Source organism: Octopus bimaculoides, chromosome 4 (genome assembly GCF_001194135.2).
Source record: "Octopus bimaculoides isolate UCB-OBI-ISO-001 chromosome 4, ASM119413v2, whole genome shotgun sequence".
In the NCBI taxonomy this organism is placed as follows: domain Eukaryota; kingdom Metazoa; phylum Mollusca; class Cephalopoda; order Octopoda; family Octopodidae; genus Octopus; species Octopus bimaculoides.
Window position 1 is genome coordinate 57,266,535 of NC_068984.1, and position 18,337 is coordinate 57,284,871.

Genomic DNA, 18,337 nt, shown 5'->3' on the forward strand with positions numbered 1-18,337 from the left:
CAGTAGTCATCGCCTCGGTGAGGCCCAATGTTCGAAGGTCTTGCCTCACCACCTCAGCCCAGGTCTTCCTGGGCCTACCTCTTCCATGGGTTCCCTCAACTGTTAGGGAGTGGCACTTTTTCACGCAGCTATCCTCATTCATTCTCACCACATGTCCAAACCAGCGCAATCATCTCACTTGCACACCACTACTGATGCTTCTTATGTTCAGCTTTTCTCTCAAGATACTTACACTCTGACAGGTATGCACATTTACATTACACATCCAGCGGAGCATACTGGCTTCATTCCTTGCGAGCTTACACATGTCCTCAGCAGTCACATTATAAATATTAATAAAGAAAGAAAACAAAGAGCAGCATTATACATCATTAGATATTCTATAAATACTATTCACTTATAGTTATTTATATTGGTTTCAAATTTTGGCACAAGGCCAGCAATTTCAAGGGAGGGGTAAGTCAATTACATTCATCCCAGTACTCAACTGGTACTTATTTTATTGACCCTGAAAGGATGAAAAGCAAAGTAGACCTCGTCAGAATTTGAACTCAGAATGTAAAGACAGATGAAATGCTAAGCATTTCAACTGACATGCTAAGAATTCTACCAACTTGCTACCTTATATAGTTACTTATGTTGCTTATGTAAAGTGCTCATCTTGTATAGAGAAATAGTTTGAGCTGATTATCTGTCTTGATGAAACAGATCTATTATCAGAAATGCTTCTGTTGCTACCATCTATTCTGTTTTGTTTTAAATCAAGCATAGAGTGTTGAAGTTTACATTTTGCAATGTGTCTTTTTCTTTTATAAGATTATAGGGTGTGATATGAATGAGATTTGAGATTTTGGCTACTATTTCTAGAGACTAAGCAACCATATTGCAGTACTTAATGACTCATTTCACTTCACTGAATATACTTCAAGATCTTATTGGTATTCATTTTATCATAATAAAGACAGCTTGGAAAGCTAACAAATAAAATTAAGTCTTGTACAAAACAAAATGGATAAAATATCCATTTAAACTCTCTTTTATCTATCTTCACTATTCTAAAACCATCAAAATCACAAAGAAACCTTATACCATAAATATCTTAAAAAGTATATTTGCTTGCAAACATAAGCACATTTCAAGAGGTCTTAGAAACTGTTTTGTTCATTATACTATTAATACATAATATATCTGACATGGGTGAAGGAGAGAGGATGTGTGCATATATGTGTGTATGGATCCATGTGTTTATGTATACACACACACGCACACACACACATTTTAAGGAAACAGGACACTCGTATTTTATATATATCTGTAACAGTTGGAAAAGCTTTCTAGTATGGTTGGCAGTTCATATGTAAAATGTCAATTTCAAACATCAAAATGTATTTATGAAGGGGTACTGGATATGTATTTTCCAGTTATTTTCTATCAGTTATGTCTATTTTTTACTTTGATTATAACAGTTTGATTTAGAGATTTTTTTAAAATTACAAATACAGTGCAGTACACTAATTCAGTGCAATACACTACTTTTCTCTTTATATCAATTTATTGGGAATAGAGAAAAGAAATACATTCTGTCAAGTGCAGACTACCTTATACTTGGATAAAAACAATAAAAAAAAGAAAAGAAAACATGTAAAAATGGTAGGAGAATGCTCCCAGTGTTGAGGTTACCAAGTGTTAATTGTATTTACTTACTTCAGTTCAACACTTATGAAATTTGATCCCAGCCATGAATTTGAACTAAACTGCTTTCATACCCTCTCTTCTGAAATCAGTTGTCTTACTACTTTGACTAAAGTGCAATATTTACTGTCTGTAGATTATGTCAAAGATGATGTTGTTGTTTAGTCCCAAAGTAGCAGTGTTCAAACAGGTATATTACAAAAAGCATGTTGGCTGTGAGCACCACCTCACTCCAGCTGTTGTATTCCACTGGCTACATTGAATCCATGTGTGCTTTCTTGTGAGATGTTAGAATATGATGCAAGGGTTCTGGCTGCTATTTCCAGCTGATCAGATGATCACTCAGAGGCTCCTGCATTGGCTTGTTTTTGTTGTTATTGAAGCAATGTTGTAGAGTATTAGTGATTGCAGATGGAGACATGTCACATGATTAAGACATTCTTGCTGATCACATACAATCCCAACAGCCTTTATATAGTTTACTTTCTGATTACCTACTCCAGTATATTAATTATCATCATCATCATCATCATCATGTTTACTTCTTCCTTGCTTGGCATGGGTTGGACTATATATATGACAGGCTTCAAATCTACTCACTAGACTTTGGCTGGTCTGAGGCTATAGTAGAAGACACTTGCCCAAGGTGCCAAGCAGTGAGCCTGAACCCAGAACCATGTATTTAGGAAGCAAGCTTCTTACCACTCAGTCATGCCTGCACCTACAATTAAAAGCATTTCAGCCATAATCATTCTATATTTTTTCAGATACAGTATATTGAGGATTATATTGTCTAATGTAACCTTCTTTTTAAAGTTGGTAGAGCATGATTTGCAGGAAATTTTGTTTGGCTGCTAATTTCAGCTGCCAAACAAAACTTCCAGCGAGGGAGTTACTACCTGGTCATTTAACCCTTTAACATTCAGATTACACTGTCTTGAATTAATCACCTATTATCTTATGATTTCAAGATTTCAATGGTGTATTTGTTTATTTTTACTATGACATTGTAGGGTAGGTGTGAGATGTTGGATGTGGCCAGTTTGAACATAATAGAGGCAGAATATTTGGCTGGATATGGTCGGTTTAAATACTACTTTGAGTTGTTTGAGTGACTGGGTGGTGACTTGAAGACATCAAAGTAAACAATACAACTAATTGTTCTAAATAAATGTTTGCACTTAGTTTTGATTTACTAGTTATTTGTTCACGGAAAACACAATTATTTTAATATTCTACTACTTTATTCCTGCTATTCTAAAATAGTTGGCTAATTCCATGATTTTGTAGTTGCTTAACGCTAGGTCAGCCTTGACCAAACAGACCTATGATCACAGGAATTGCAGCCTTAACCAAGTGATTTAAAAGTCCCTTTTGCATTAATATAAATTGACTAAAAACTGAGGTCCATTGAACTAGGTTGAGTTTCTTATGGTACATTTTGTTCCCCATTCTGACCATCCCTCCCTCATACCTCACACCTCTTTGCAGCCTTTACTATTGCATTCATTATCCCTCTCTCCCTTGGCCCTAGTTGCCATCCCCATCAACTGCCACAGTTAAGGAATTCCTGGACAGTTGGTCTACTGTCATGCTGTTCATACTGCCAGCTACTCTGACCACCCTAGGCAGTTGAATTTGACAATTACAGCCAAGTTAACTGCTATATTGTGTCATGTTTGCAACAATGAGTATTCTCTCATCTTTTGATAATGACATTTCTGTAAAATATATTGGTTTCCAATTTTGGCACAAGGCCAGCAAGTTTGGGGGAGGAAGTAAGTTGATTAGATCGACCCCAGTTCTCAACTGGTACTTATTTCATCAACCCTGAAAGGATGAAAGGCAAAGTTGACTCCAGCAAATTTTAACTCGGAACATAAAGATGGACAAAATGCTGCTAAGCATTTTGCCCAGCATGCTAACAATCTTGCCAGCTATCTGCCATTTTCTATGAAATGTATTAAAGCAATATGGATACATCCATCAAAAGTTATTTGTGATGTGAATGAATCTGGCTGCTATTTCTAGACAGGTCTAGTGACCCCCATTAGCATGAATATTCTATATCTTTATTACTATTTATTGTGAAACCAAATAAATTTGTTGTGGCACTGTCACAGTTGAAACAATTTTAGATTATTCAAACTAGGAGTTTCTTTTCACTTCAGTGATGGCAAATCCTTTACCTGAATCAATTTTAGAAATTTTAGTAAGACATTAAATTGTAATTACTAGTCTGTTGTAAAAAACAACAATTTGACACTCATGAACATTTTTGAGAGGTAGTTCAAAATTCTCTTTAATAAAGATTATTGCTATCTTCAATTATCTTGACAAAATAAATTGAATGAAGTCTCTAAATTAATTTCCCTTTTGGTATCTCACTTAGTGACAGATTTCTAAGCCATTCTTTTGTATAAACCCACCCACCAAAATTAAAGCTAAATGAAAGAAAAATTTCAATAATTCTATAAAAAAATAATTCTATTGGTTCTATCTATAGTCTTCACCTCTTGAGTTAATTTTATTGTTTGTCATGGATGGTTTGTTATCAATAGTGAATGCTCTTATTTCAGAATTCCCATCTCTCCACCCTTTCCAATTTCACTTTATTCATTGTTCTGTAGGGATTTGTTTGTTGTTGATGGGGTTTCTTTGTGTTGTTTTGATATCAGTTTAAATGAGGATAAAAGAAAAAGAGAAACAATTTCTTTAATCAACCAGAAATAGATTTATTTAATTACCATTTTATACTTTGCTGTTGATTAATATAAATCCATGAAAATTTGGTCTTTAATGCTGATGAAGAAATTTACTCAAGCATAGTGTTCTTGCATTCTTCTCTGGGGACTATTTCATAAATTCAATTACTACATTTAATCATTCTTGTATTTTGCACTTTGCTGTTGGTAATTGAAGACTTTAAGAAATTTGCATATGCATTGACTTATAAATCTGTACACGACGAGTTTTATCATTCATTTAAACAGAAACAATAAGTATTTATTCAAAAGATAACCTTAGGCAAGTGAGATTCCATCATATCTTGTTAATTTGATGTCTGAATGAGGAAATTTCATTTGAATGTTTGATAGTGTTCTCAGGTTTTATGACATTTGGATATATGGGATACATTGCATAATGACATGGGAGTAACACAGGAGTACAACCTATTATCAATAAAGAGGATTGTGGTTATTATCGTTTAACCCCAGGTCAACCCTCAATTTGCTGACTTATAGTCAAGGATGTTCCAATCATAATCAATGCATCCCTTTTGTTTATCTAGGACAGCATTTTCCAGTCATCTTCTTTTTTTTAAAGACAACAGGGTGTAATTAAAGATAATTTAGTTGCTGTATCTAGCAGGTCATATGATCATGAAGATTCTCTCTCATATAACAGAGAAGATTTTCAACATGGGAGTATAATTCCTGTTAAGTGTGTAATTGGATCAAATCTTGGTACTTTTATATCTATCTACCTCTTTTGGCATACACATTTCACTGGTCTGATGAATAACCAAACAACTTAAATCTTTGTTTTCCCATCATCCAACTTGTATCATTGTCTTACTATTTTTTTATTTTTAAAATCTGCAATCGGTTAAACTGCAGAAACTACTAACACATAAACAAATGTGTGTGTGTGTGTGTGTGTGTGTGTGTATGCACATGTCGGGATAATTAGTAATAACCTTTGTATCAGCACTGGCAGCTTCACTAATCAATTTTATGTTGTGCAAATTCAAATGCTTCTTGAATCTTTCAAACCAGCCAATACTAACCAGAAAAGGTTTTACATTAGAAGTTTCACTTTCCTATTTCTGAAAATTGCTATACAAATTTTTGGTTTCTGTTAATTACCACTATGCTTATCAGCACTATGTGGTAAGTCTGATCTTCATCCCAAGAGCTGTTTGTTCCATTTTAAGTACCATGTTAGATCAATGAGAAAAATAGTTCAAGCAGTTAACAAAGTAACTTCTTGTGCACTTGACTTTCTCCCTATTGTCATGTATGTTTCCTGTTATAGACATTGCAAGCTTTAGTGATGTTCTACTTGTATTATGTTTGAACTGGCCAGATCTGGCCTCTCACACCTATGTGACAATGTCATTTAAAGCATAAACAATCACATCATTGAAATCTCAAAGTTCCAAGAAAATATATAGTTAATTCAAAGCAATATGAATAAATACAGATTACATATGATGGGTTAATCTGAATGCTATAGGATTAAAGACATTTCATTTAAGATTTAAAATGTACTAAAGTATGTTAGCTAATGTGATTGCATTTTATTTTAGATGGAATGGATTATCTTGCTCATATTATAATTGCTGTTGCTCATTAAGGAATTGGTGGTCTGGTAATGGTGGTGGTGGTGGTGGTTGTTATACTGGTTTTAGTGTTGATGCTAGTTGTGTTAGTGTTGATGATAGGTAACAGTGGTGGTAGAGGTTGCTTAATACATTTATATATATGTATGTATGTATGTATGTATGTATGCATGTATGTATTGGCAGATAGGTAGATAAAATTATAGATAGATATTCATTGTAACTCAAGAAAATATACACAAACACACACAAATGTTCGCAGTGAAAAGTTCCACCTCACTCTCTGTGTGTGTTTAGAGTGATGCACAAACACACACACACACATGTATATATGTATCATGTTTGTAGTTTTGAAATCGTTAACTTTGATCTTAGCTAAAACGCTGAGAAGAAGCTTTTTAGTAGTGAACAAGGAAGTGTAGTTTTAAAATTCTTAAAATTTATTCAAGTTTTCATAAGAATAAAATTACAGACCATACCTCGAAATTAGTGGTCATATTTTACAATTGCTCTATGTGTAAAATCCTGTACATAAAGTAGTCATAATGTGAAGAGAGTGTGTGTGTGTGTGTGTACACATGCATGTATGTGCACACATACAGATATGTATTACATAGGCACACTTGACTATGTATATATAATGTTACTTGTAGCTGTTTATTTGGCTATAGCATTTTAGTTCTTTCATCCAACAAATAAGATATGTTAGTAAACTTCTATCCAGTCAGTTATAGATTGTAGTGATAAAGCTCTCTTTTGAGAATATGTGTTCCCAGCTGTCAATTCCCAGTTTCCTTGTTTATGAATGCTTTTATCTTATTGCTGCCATTCTGACCTGTCATTGGATGAAAATGGCAATAGACGTGCTAGTGTTTTCTTATTGCAATTGCTGTAGTGGCTTTTTAACAGTTGACAATTAAGTATATTTGCTTTTATTGTGCTAACTTTACATGGTAAGAGATATTCATTCAGAAAGGTTTTGATACTATCCTTAAGCCATACCAAAGTTTGATATTAATAATAAATATCAAATTTACATTCACTTTTCCCAATAATTGTTAATTATATGAGTAAAATATGAATTATTTAGTTAAGGACTTCACAGAAAGTGTCAATGGATTCTTGATATAACTAGGTTCTGAAATCTAAGTGGAGGATAATTATGATAGAAACTGACATAGAAAATATTGGAATAAAGTAGTTAGATCATTCTCAAGAGCACCTTTGGGATTGTTCAAAATTATAAATTATGACAAATGGAAAAACTTGCCATCACTGATAAGATGAGTCATCAATACCATCATCCAGTCTATGCTTGCATGAATTGGATGATGATATTGATGAGGAAAGAATGTAGCTTTTTTTTTTATTTATGCTTTTTGTTTTTTTAGATTTTGGTTTTTGTGTTGAAAAATGCCTAAGCATAATGTTAGATCATTTTGATATTATATCCTTCCTCAATATGCAACTTTTTTCCCTTATTTATATTGTTTTCTTTTTTTTTTTAAGATGTTAGAAATAATCAGTAGAGCATTTGATAAAATATTTTGTGGTATTTTGCTACATTCTAAGTCAAAATTCCATTGAAATTCACTTTGTCTTTGATTCTTCTGAGATTGATAAAATAAGTATTGGAGTTGACTATACATTAAAAATCTTGCCTAGAATGGTCTCAGCTGAAATAAATAAAAGAATTAAAAAAATATTATTTTGAAAATTTCTTTACATTGGTTCTTTTGAGACTGTTTTGTATTTTTGAGTGCTAAGATCTTTCATTGCGTGATTATGGCTTTTACATATTAAAACATAATGTGTGCCTAATGTGCACTTGAATAACCACAGTGCAGCAATCTAATCGTATGGTTACTAACATATAAACACAGAAGCACACATTCACCTCTCCACACACACACACACACACACACACACACACACACACACACACATATATATAAACACACATGTATATACAGATACACATACAAACACGTATATACATGTACACATATAAATGAACATACATGCACAGTTTTACAAACACAAATCCACCTACACATATCAAAGAAATTAATATGTATACACTAAAACAGTAGAGCTGGGTGGATGTTATGAGAAGTAATTTGATTTATATATAGACATAGGACTGAAAATTAGACTGGGATAGTTGGACAGTGAGGGTGTTAGGAGAAGAGGAATAATTTACTCCGTATATAAACATAGATTTGAAAGACAAGTGGAGGAGCAGCAATTCACACTTTGGTGTGATAGATATCACACCTGGATAAAGTTTTTATTTATCTTTATCTCTTTATTCTTGCTAGACTGGACTAGCACTCTGTCGTTTATAGTAATGAAGGTTCCAGTTGATTTGATCAACTGCTTGTGAAATTAAAGGGCAAGCGGCTGAGCACTCCACATGAAGACATTCCTTTAGTGTAGTTCTCAAGGAGATTCAGTATGACACACCAAATATGACAAGGCCAGCCCTTTGAATTACAGGTACAACTCATTTTTCCCAACAGAGTGAACTGGAGCAATATGAAATAAAGTGTCTTGCTCAAGAACACAATGCATTGCTGGGAATCAAACTCATGACCTTAGGCTGTGAGCCAAATACCCTAACCGCTAAGCCATACTTTGTGTATTAATGTTTAATTTTTGATTGTGTGAATCATTCCTTTATAATTGTAGTTATTTGTTCTACACTATTCAAAAAACACATCTCTTTGTTGTGAACTTAGTAAACATGAAACACATGATTTAGATTTTGCAAAGATATAGCCATACTATATCATTATTTATTAATCCTGCAGCACCTTTTGGGTGCACAGTGTTCTTGTGAATTCATATTACATATTTCTGTCTTGAACCACTTCTTACATGTCCATCCAATTTTCTTCATAATCCTCTTTCATCATTCTTGGCTAGATTCCTCTCACTCTGCTATGTCTTCTCTTTCCCATAGTTTACTATTTCAAAGTTTACTTTTTAAGATTCCCTATTCTTCAAATTTATCTTTTCCTAATAGATTTCCTTCCATTTGAAAAACAAAATTCTAAGATTTATTTTGAAAATTTCTTAAACTTTCTTCCAAATTTTCATGTTTTTTTAGGCACTAAATATATTTACATTATTCACTATTTAAGATTAATACTCTCACTTTTTAACTCTATTTGTGCATGTTAAAAAAATGACTGAGTTTATGAATTTTTTTTTTTAATTAGCTGGGGCTCTAAAATGAATGGGCAGACAAAACTTTTCACCAGATGTGCACACATAAGCTCACAGACACTTAAGCCTCATACAGAGGCTGACACAGTTGTACAAATCAAATATAAACAAACTTAAGGGTCACAATAAGTAGAAAAGGGGAAATGCACTCTGATACCTAACAACACTCTCCAGATAATTACTTAGAGCACATGCGCAGATGATGTTTGATTCCAACTGAGGTGTATTTGTTTTTCACTATTCATTCAGACTGTTCTCTTTATATTTGATTTGTATGACTGTGTGTCTGTATGTATGTATTTATGTGTGTGAAAATATATTTTAAAACATTTTTTTTATGTAAATTGATTTTAATTTCTGAAAATAAGTTTTCTCTATATATTTATTGTTAAAGAAATGTATGTGTGTGTGTATATATATAATCATTTAATATATGTATTTATTTATTTATATATTCATTGTTGTTAATATTGTTTTTATTTTTATTTTTCTTGCAGTTACTGGCAGAAATCTCTGAATTGGATGAGACTTGTGGTGAGAACAATCATATTCTATCCCAAACGGAACACAGTGAAAATATACAGCATAATGATAATTCATTAAGTCGAAGTGAAACTTACTGGTCTCCGGGAAGCAGTCCTTCTATGCGAAAACCTTACAGACGCAGCCTTAGCCTGCCTTTTGCCAACCATGATGGTGAAGACGGCAGGTCAATACTTCACTGTTCAAAGGTTGATTTGGAGTATCCAGTGACAACAGCAGGTTTTGGATCCCCCCCTGAATTACCCAGCAAGATTGGCAGAAGCCTACGTAAACACAATACGGTAAGACGTTTTTCCACCCAGCGAAGTTTAAGCTCCGACTGCACTAAAGAGAAACACTTTTCAACCAGTGCTGAGAGTCATGGTTACTCTAGAGTGCTTGATGACTTATCTCCTTCACACCACACAGTCAGTTTCACTCCAGCTACAGAGGAAACAGCTGGTAGTGACTATTCTAAAACTTTATTAAAAAGAACAACAGATCGGCCTGCATCTCTAGATGAGGTCCAACTTCGGGCTCAGTTTTTGGATTTACGACTAAAAGGATACAATGCCTCTGAAGTAACAACAAGCAAATCTAACGGGAAGGTTTCTCCTTCTCTGTCTGACCACTTTAATAAGCCTTGTTTGTATGATAGTGAAACTGGTATTATTATCCAACATGGTGATGAAATAAATTACTTACCTCCCAAAAGTCCAGGAATACTACGAAGAATGTTTCGTCGTGGGAGATCTTTCAGTGAAAAAGTTAAGCCTCTAAGGCTTGATGAAGTTATAATTGCTCCAAAAGAATCTCTGGCTCGGAAAATGTCCATGAAGTCAATTTTCCGTCGAAGTAGAAGTGGCAGTAATTCTTCTCAGAAGAGTAAAGAATTTGATGCTTCCATTAAGGATTTACTTGGCTCCAATGCTGGTAGATTGGAGGATGGCAGTGATGACAGAATGTCTAAGGAATCATATGAGAAAGGAAGTGATCCGTCAGGTTTGCCTTTAACACCAATGAGTGATGAAGGCAGCCACCGGAGTAACTTCTCATCTTTAAGCATGATTTCCTCAGCAAGTTCTACACCACCCACTTCTCCAGCTAGTTTTAGTTGTACTCTTGTTGGCTCTGACATACCAAAAGATGAAGTATTTGAGGATGATAATACTTTGAGTCTAGCCTATGACAAGAACTACAACAGTAAGTTGCTCTCATTTCGGAAATCATGCAAACAACACCAGCCTCGTAATAGTTGTGTTGGTAAAGGGGTCAGTGAGTCAGAAGCCACTGGTGCATATAGTGGATCTTCCAGCAATTCAAATGCTTACTTTGCTGCATCTGACTTGCATTCTGGATCTGGCTCATCCTTTCAGCACCCCACACCAATGTCAGCTCAGGAAATGGATAAACTTGCTGCTGTTGCCCGTGGCGAGATGGTGTCCAGTAACAGTAGTGACAGTGGTATACAACATGATTCTAGCCTTCAGTCCAGCAATGAGTCATTGAAGGTAAGTTAATAAACTAAATGAATAAATAAATATTGAGCACAGTACTCTGCTCAAATAATTCATTTCAATATATTTGTTTCTAACGCCATGCTGCTCTTCAAGGATGGTTCTTGAGCAGTAGGGAACAAGGGACACTTTGTCTGAAAATGTATCAATATTTGAAGAAGTTGTTTATGATTTTCACTCTATCTTTGCAGCAAAAATAACAATGTTAGACTAGGAAAAAAAATTTTTATTGAGAAATTCAAATTTTAAACCTTCAAATCATTTCTTTTTTCAGAAAATTACTGACACAAATTCAAATATATTTCCTCCTTTTTTCAGTTACAAAAATTTGGGAAAATTCTTGCTAAGATATATGTTATTGACTACAAGAAAATATTTGGCAAAATTATAGAGAATTGTAGTGATAGAGAGGAAAGGTTAATCGGGTTAGAATCAATTTTCTCTTTGGTTTATTAGGGCGTAATAGTTTTTGGAACAATACATTATTGGTATATGCTATAGAAAAGAGTACTTCTAAAGCCATTAGATCTTCCTGTTCTTGTTGTAGAATGAATAAATATCGTAGCAGCTTTCTGTATGTAAATAATTTAATGTGAAGGAAATTACTATGCTAGGAAATGGTTTCAAGGGTTATGATCAATTGTTTAGTTCCAGGTACTGCTCAGTCAGTGAGCTTTTCCAGTAATACTAACTGTAGTTAAATAAAAACAAAAGAGAAAGAGAAAACTAGGGGATTTATGTTAGATTGTTCAAAACCTTTGTAGCTTGCTAAAGCAATGGAGGATAACAAAATAAATATATCGAGGTGTTTCAGGTAGACAATATACTGGAGATGTAAATTATTGAAGAGTTGCTTCAGGTTATGTAACTACCTATATTCTTTTGGCTAAACTAAAGTCTAACAAATTTGAAAATTAAATCAGATGAATATATTGAGAAAAATTAAGCTAGCACACAATGGTTCAGGGAGAAATAAAATCAGATTAAGCTAATGGAGGATCAGTAGTATATATTTTGAAGGAGCCCATCTTAAATAACATGAAAATTTACTATCAGAAAATATAATTTTTTAAAAAATACCATTGTAATATCATAGTTAAACAAATAATCCATGAATATATTTTCATTATCAAAGTATTATAATTAGCATTGAAAATTGACAAACATTGGTTCAAACTTTGTTTTGATTAAATTATATTTTCATCATTTGACATAAACAAAATTGTTTAAGATAGCGAAAGTATCTATTCTCATACAGCACTTGTTCATTCACGCAAACTTGTTCAATCTGCTTAAACTCGTAATGCTTCTTTTGTTGTTATTGTTGATTTTTTTTTGTATATACTATATATTTTGTTTAAATAGATTACTTTCTTAAATAATGTATTGTTTCCAAAACTAATTTATCACACTTGAAGTGTAGATTTTAAGAAAGCATGAAGCCTATAAGATGTGCTTTGTTTGTTATTATATTTATCTAGCAATGGACGCAGAGTAAAATATATAAATGTATTTCATTGTTTTCATGAAATCTTTTAAATTTCAGTGTATGCACTAATTTTTTGTGTAATCCATGCATTAGATTATCTCTTTAAATTTATTTTTCATCCAACCCATATTTTCAATGAAATACAATATTCATACTAGTTAAGATAGTTTTTAATTTATTATTTATTTATATTTTTTCATGTTATGAAGTAATACTTTCTCAAGACCTGTATATACATTATTATTGAGCTATAGAAATAAATATCTAAAGAGTACTTTTCCCATACTTAAAGAAGAGGCTCAGTGACTGAGTCTAAATTATCATTAACTGATCTCAGATGGCAAAACATGGGTGGGGTACCTTTATTTATTCAATTGCAGATGCTGCATGAACCTCTCTCTCTCTCTCTCTCTCTCTCTCTCTCTCTCTCTCTCTCTCTCTCTCTCTCTCTCTCTCTCTCTCTCTCTCTCTCACACACACACACACACACACACACACACACACACACACACACACACACGAGTAGTCAAGTTTTGGGTATAATCTAAAATTAATATTGGGCCATATTTTTGTCAGAGTCAACTGTGTTGTTTTCTAAAGCATTATTGTAAGACAAACTAGATTGTAGACTTTTCATGATTGATTAATAATTGTCAAAGATAAACCAATATTTCTTGTCTCGGTTTAATCCTTTAGCATTCAGATCAATTTATCAAATGTAAGCTTATTTATCTATGTTTTTAAAAATTAATTATGTAGTATCTTGTAGCTTCAAGGTTTTGAAGATGTGATTATTTATTTCAAGAATGACATTGTAGGGTAGGTGTGAGAGACTGGATCTGGTCAGTTTCAACATAAAACAAGTAAAATATTTGGGCTGGATATGGCCAGTTTAAATGTTAAGGGTTTATACTTTTAAACTGCAGTAAAAATGTTTATCTTCAGAGAAACATTATTAAATATTTCTGTATCAATTGACCATATATCATACTTGGAAGTTAATAGACAAACATATTTAATAACTGTAAATGAGATTTAGAGCTTGACAGACAGTATATTGTCTTTCTATAGTTTCATGCCTTTGAGATAAGTAATATTTAGCTAAGTAGAAAAGGCACTTTTGAGATGAGTAATATTTAGCTAAGTAGAAAATTAATGATTTTAAACTATTTAGACTCTAAATTGTTGAATAAAAGTGTTCATTATAGGGATACGGTTTTCTTCATTGAATTTAAATAGTTTTCTCAGCATCCTTGATCACATCACATCACATATTGATTATCTTTTGAATCTTTCTCCATCTTTTTTTTTTTTTAAGTGTTCTGTTTATACCTAATGTGTTTTGTTTACTGAGGCAATCCCATTGTGAGATACTGCTGATCCTACCTTGTTAACTACAGATTTAAAAAAAAAGAAAAAAAACCCCAAAAAACAATGCTTGGTTTTGTACTATTCTTTTTTGTTTTGTCTTGTCTTTTAATCAACCAAACACTGCATGAATGTACCAAGTATAGTACTATACAACAATAGTCTAGTGTGTATTGTTCTGCATCATTTTATGGATTTGAATTTGTTGCAACTCTCTCCTCTCCCCCTCCCTCCCCTCTCTTTCTCTCTTTCTTTCTCTCTCTCTCTCTCTCTCTCTCTCTCTCATAGAAACATAAGTGTTTATTTTCTAGATGTTTCAAAAATATAAATTTCACATTAGCATCGTAGTTCCATTTTCCATTGTATAATATTTATTGAAACAAAGGCAAGTTTGTGCACATGACAATAATATACTGAACTAGGCATTCAAGCCTGTTTGCTTGCTATACATACTGAATTATATTTTCATAGTGAAAGAATACAGTTGGAAATTAACTCTAGTGCTATACTGATAAAAATTGGTTGAAACAATTTAAGTAAATATTGAAAACCTGGCAAGAGATTTTCTTTTTTACTTAATTGATCATTTAAAATGTGTCACATCTAACAATAGATATTGTTATATTGTTTTCTCAAGTAGAAATCATTTTAGTATTTTCCAAGTTATTAGCTCTCAGAGATGTATTTGTACTTGTAAAATAATTTTTCTTTCTGTGTGTAGTAATGATAATTGTTGTTGTTTTGCTCCAGACTAAGCAGACTCATGTTCAAAGGCTTTCCAGTCTTGGACAGCTGGTCTTTTGTATCAGGCACAGTATTGTCTATGATTACATTTTTCTAATGACTTATCTGTTTCTTATTTCTTTATTGCTCTCAAGGGGCTAAACATAGAGGGAATAAACAAGGACAAACAAAGGGATTAAGTTGATTACATCGACCCCAGTGTGTAACTGGTACTTAATTTATCAACCCCGAAAGGATGAAAGGCAAAGTTGACCTCAGCAGAATTTGAACTCAGAACGTAGCGGCAGATGAAATACCGCTAAGCATTTCGCCCGGTGTACTAACGTTTCTGCCAGCTCACCACCTTTATCAGATAATGACTTATCTGTTTCTATAGAAGGTAGAGTGTTATTGAAGGGTAATTGTGCTGCTATTTCTAACGGATCTCTGTAATTGGCTAGTAGTAGCTCTTAATGGTTTGACTGTATAAATAAATTGTTATTCTGTCAATATATTATATACCTTTTAAGCAGATTATGCTTATTTCCTATATCCTCATTTGTGAGGGTGCATATTCTGGTGGTTAAGGCATTGCACTCACAATCATGAGATTGTGGTTTCAATTCCTAGACCTGGTGGTGCATTGTGTTCTTGAGCAAAACACTTCATCTTACATTGCTCTGTGATCACTTTGACACCTGACATGTGATACACCATGCACCTGTTCAGGCATATGTGCAGGTTGTTTGGCCAAGGCTGAACACTCATACATTGTATTTGATGTGAGAGGCCATCATATTCTCATTGACATCACCATCATTATCATTTTATGCCCATTTTTCCATGATGGCTTGGGTTGGATGGGATTTCTTCAGCACAGCAGTTCGCCCACTTGTTGCAGTCCATTATGAAATCCTTTATGAGGTTCAGTATCTTGAAATCAACCTTGATCACTTCTTCTTTTCTTCATTAGTTTTCTCTTTCTTCAGGATCTCTTGGCACTTCTTTATATTGAGTGGCACAATCTTCACTGGGGAAAGATTTAATATTTACAATTAAGTCTCTTCTGTTTCTTAGTGAGCATCAAGTATATCTGAATTATGTGTTCACCTGACTGGACTGATAGATGATCGTTCTGTTGAAGCTAGTGTTGCAAATGGTTAGATCATTTGTGTCACATAATGCCAAGAATTTTTACCATCTTCTCATGCTTTTGCTGCATCCATAGCCTCAATGAACAGTGGTGTAGCCATCAAGGTGTTATCCAACATGTCCATTAAAGTTTTTTTGTGTGTACGATAGTATTCCCAGAGAGAAAGATTGATACTTAGGGTTAATCAAAGAACCTCACTGATCCAGGATTATCCTTACTACCAAGCGTACGTGTCCTTCCAGCTATTATTCGCCAGTCTACAAGTGCAATGTGAGATTAAAACTGTTGTCTTGAACCATGCTTACCTCTCTTATCTTTCCTTAGTGAAATGTGGAAAGTTTATGAAGAAGAGGGCAAGTATCTGTTCTCATTCCTTTCAGGATACAACCTCTTTTACAATAGTCACCAGATGAAGGGAAACTGCCTGTACTTCTTACATAAAGAAAGGCTGAGACGATCTTCAAAATGGACTGAACCACTTGCTGGATATCTCCTACACACAAAACAGCTGTTCAACAAAACTTCATGAGCCAGCTATGCTAACACATTAACTAAGTGCATGTAGAACAGTTTCATTGTTTTGTGTGCTTCTCAAACAGTCCAACTGATGGCACTTCTATGCCCAAATGGACATTGCTCTCCAGGTGCTGGGTTGCAACCACACCAACTTGTCCTAGTTAATGTATATGCCATTGTTATTGTCTGGAATTTCTGCTGTGACCACCAGGATGATGGTGGTGGTGGTGGTGGTGGTGGTAGTTTGCTTTGTAAGGATGGAGATTATCTTTAGATGTATGTAAAAAAAAAATTAAACATAATGATGATAGCTCTGGTTAGTGCTATGGGAAAGCAACTCATTTGAGAACTTCTTGGAGATCAAAAAAAAAAATCTAGTTGTAATTAATTTTCTTTTATTGCCTCAATCTCATATAACATCAAGAAATAATTGCTGAGCATTTATTTTTCATGTGTAAATATTTATTTGACTTGATTTTATATAACTGAAATCAGTTTCATCATCAAGAAAGAATTATTAACTTCATGAAATACTTTTTAGCCTATTTATTTTGGTTTGTGAGTAAGTCACATGGGTGATATTCACCTCCCCATGGCAACACAATAGATACTTCTGATATTTTTTATGCCTCACAATTTTGATTACTTTCAAGAAGGATAGTGAAGTGTTAGGGGATATTTCCAAGTTGTCAAGATTCTCTTTATTGTTGGTTTATTATTTACATGAGCAGAACAAGATTGTGAATGCACACTACATTTCATTACAATAGTGTTATTTTCCCTTTATAAATCCCTACCTGTCTTTTATATATATGTATGTATGTATATATATATTCTTTTACTTGTTTTAATCATTTGACTGTAGCCATGCTGGAACACCACCTTCAGTCAAACATATCAGCTCCAGGACTTATTTTTTTATTCTATCAGCTTCTATTGCCAAGTTGCTAAGTTATGGGAATGTAAACACACCAACATCGGCTGTCAAGTGATGGTGGGGGTGGACAAACACACACACATATATACGATGGACTTCCTTCCGTTTCCGTCTACCAAATCCACTCACAAGGCTTTGGTCGGCCCGAGGCTATAGTAGAAGACACTTGCCCAAGGTGCCATGCAGTGGGACTGAGCCCGGAACTTCTTACCACACAGCCACTCTTGTGCCTTACATATATACTGTGATTGAGAAGACCCAGCAAGTAAAGTGAGATCATAGCCGTAACCTATACCAGTGTCGCATAATCAGCCCATTTAAAAAGTATTTTTGAATCATCAGACAACACGCCGTGCTATTGAGTCAAGTAAAATGAAAATCAAAATCACAATCAGAATTTCAATCAAATCAAAATCAAATTGGAAATTGTAGTTGTGGCCAATGCCAGTGCCACCTGACTGGATCCCACGCTGGTCGATGCCAGCCCCTGCCCCGACTGGCTCCTGTGCCAGTCGCACATAAAAAGCACCATTCAAACATGGCTGATGCCAGTGCTGTCTGACTGGCTCCCATACCGGTGGCACGTAAAAAGCACCCACTACACTCTCGGAGTGGTTGGCGTTACGAAGGGCATCCAGCTGTAGAAACCTTGCCAGATCAGATTGGAACCTGATGCAGCCTCCTGGCTTGCCAGTCCCCAGTCAAACCATCCAACCCATGCCAGCATAGAAAACGAACATTAAATGATGATGATATATACCTTATCTTTGTGCATTATATATATATATATATATATATATATATATATATCATCATCATCATCATCATCATCATCGTTTAACGT

At 34.0% G+C, this 18,337-nt stretch overlaps 1 protein-coding gene across 6 annotated transcripts in view; it reads left to right on the forward strand.

The window, feature by feature from the left end:
- LOC106874706 (uncharacterized) overlaps positions 1-18,337 on the forward strand; it is a 780,999-nt gene that overhangs the window by 534,004 nt on the left and 228,658 nt on the right. For 5 of the 6 annotated variants that reach the window (XR_008263925.1, XM_052967086.1, XM_052967087.1 and 2 more), the window contains exon 3: positions 9,766-11,301. Coding sequence is in view for 5 of the 6 variants with exons in the window: in XM_052967086.1 (XP_052823046.1) it covers positions 9,766-11,301 (1,536 nt within the window). In the remaining variant the exon portion in view is untranslated. The remainder of the gene's footprint in view (positions 1-9,765; positions 11,302-18,337) is intronic. The other variant, XM_052967088.1, reaches the window with a different exon arrangement.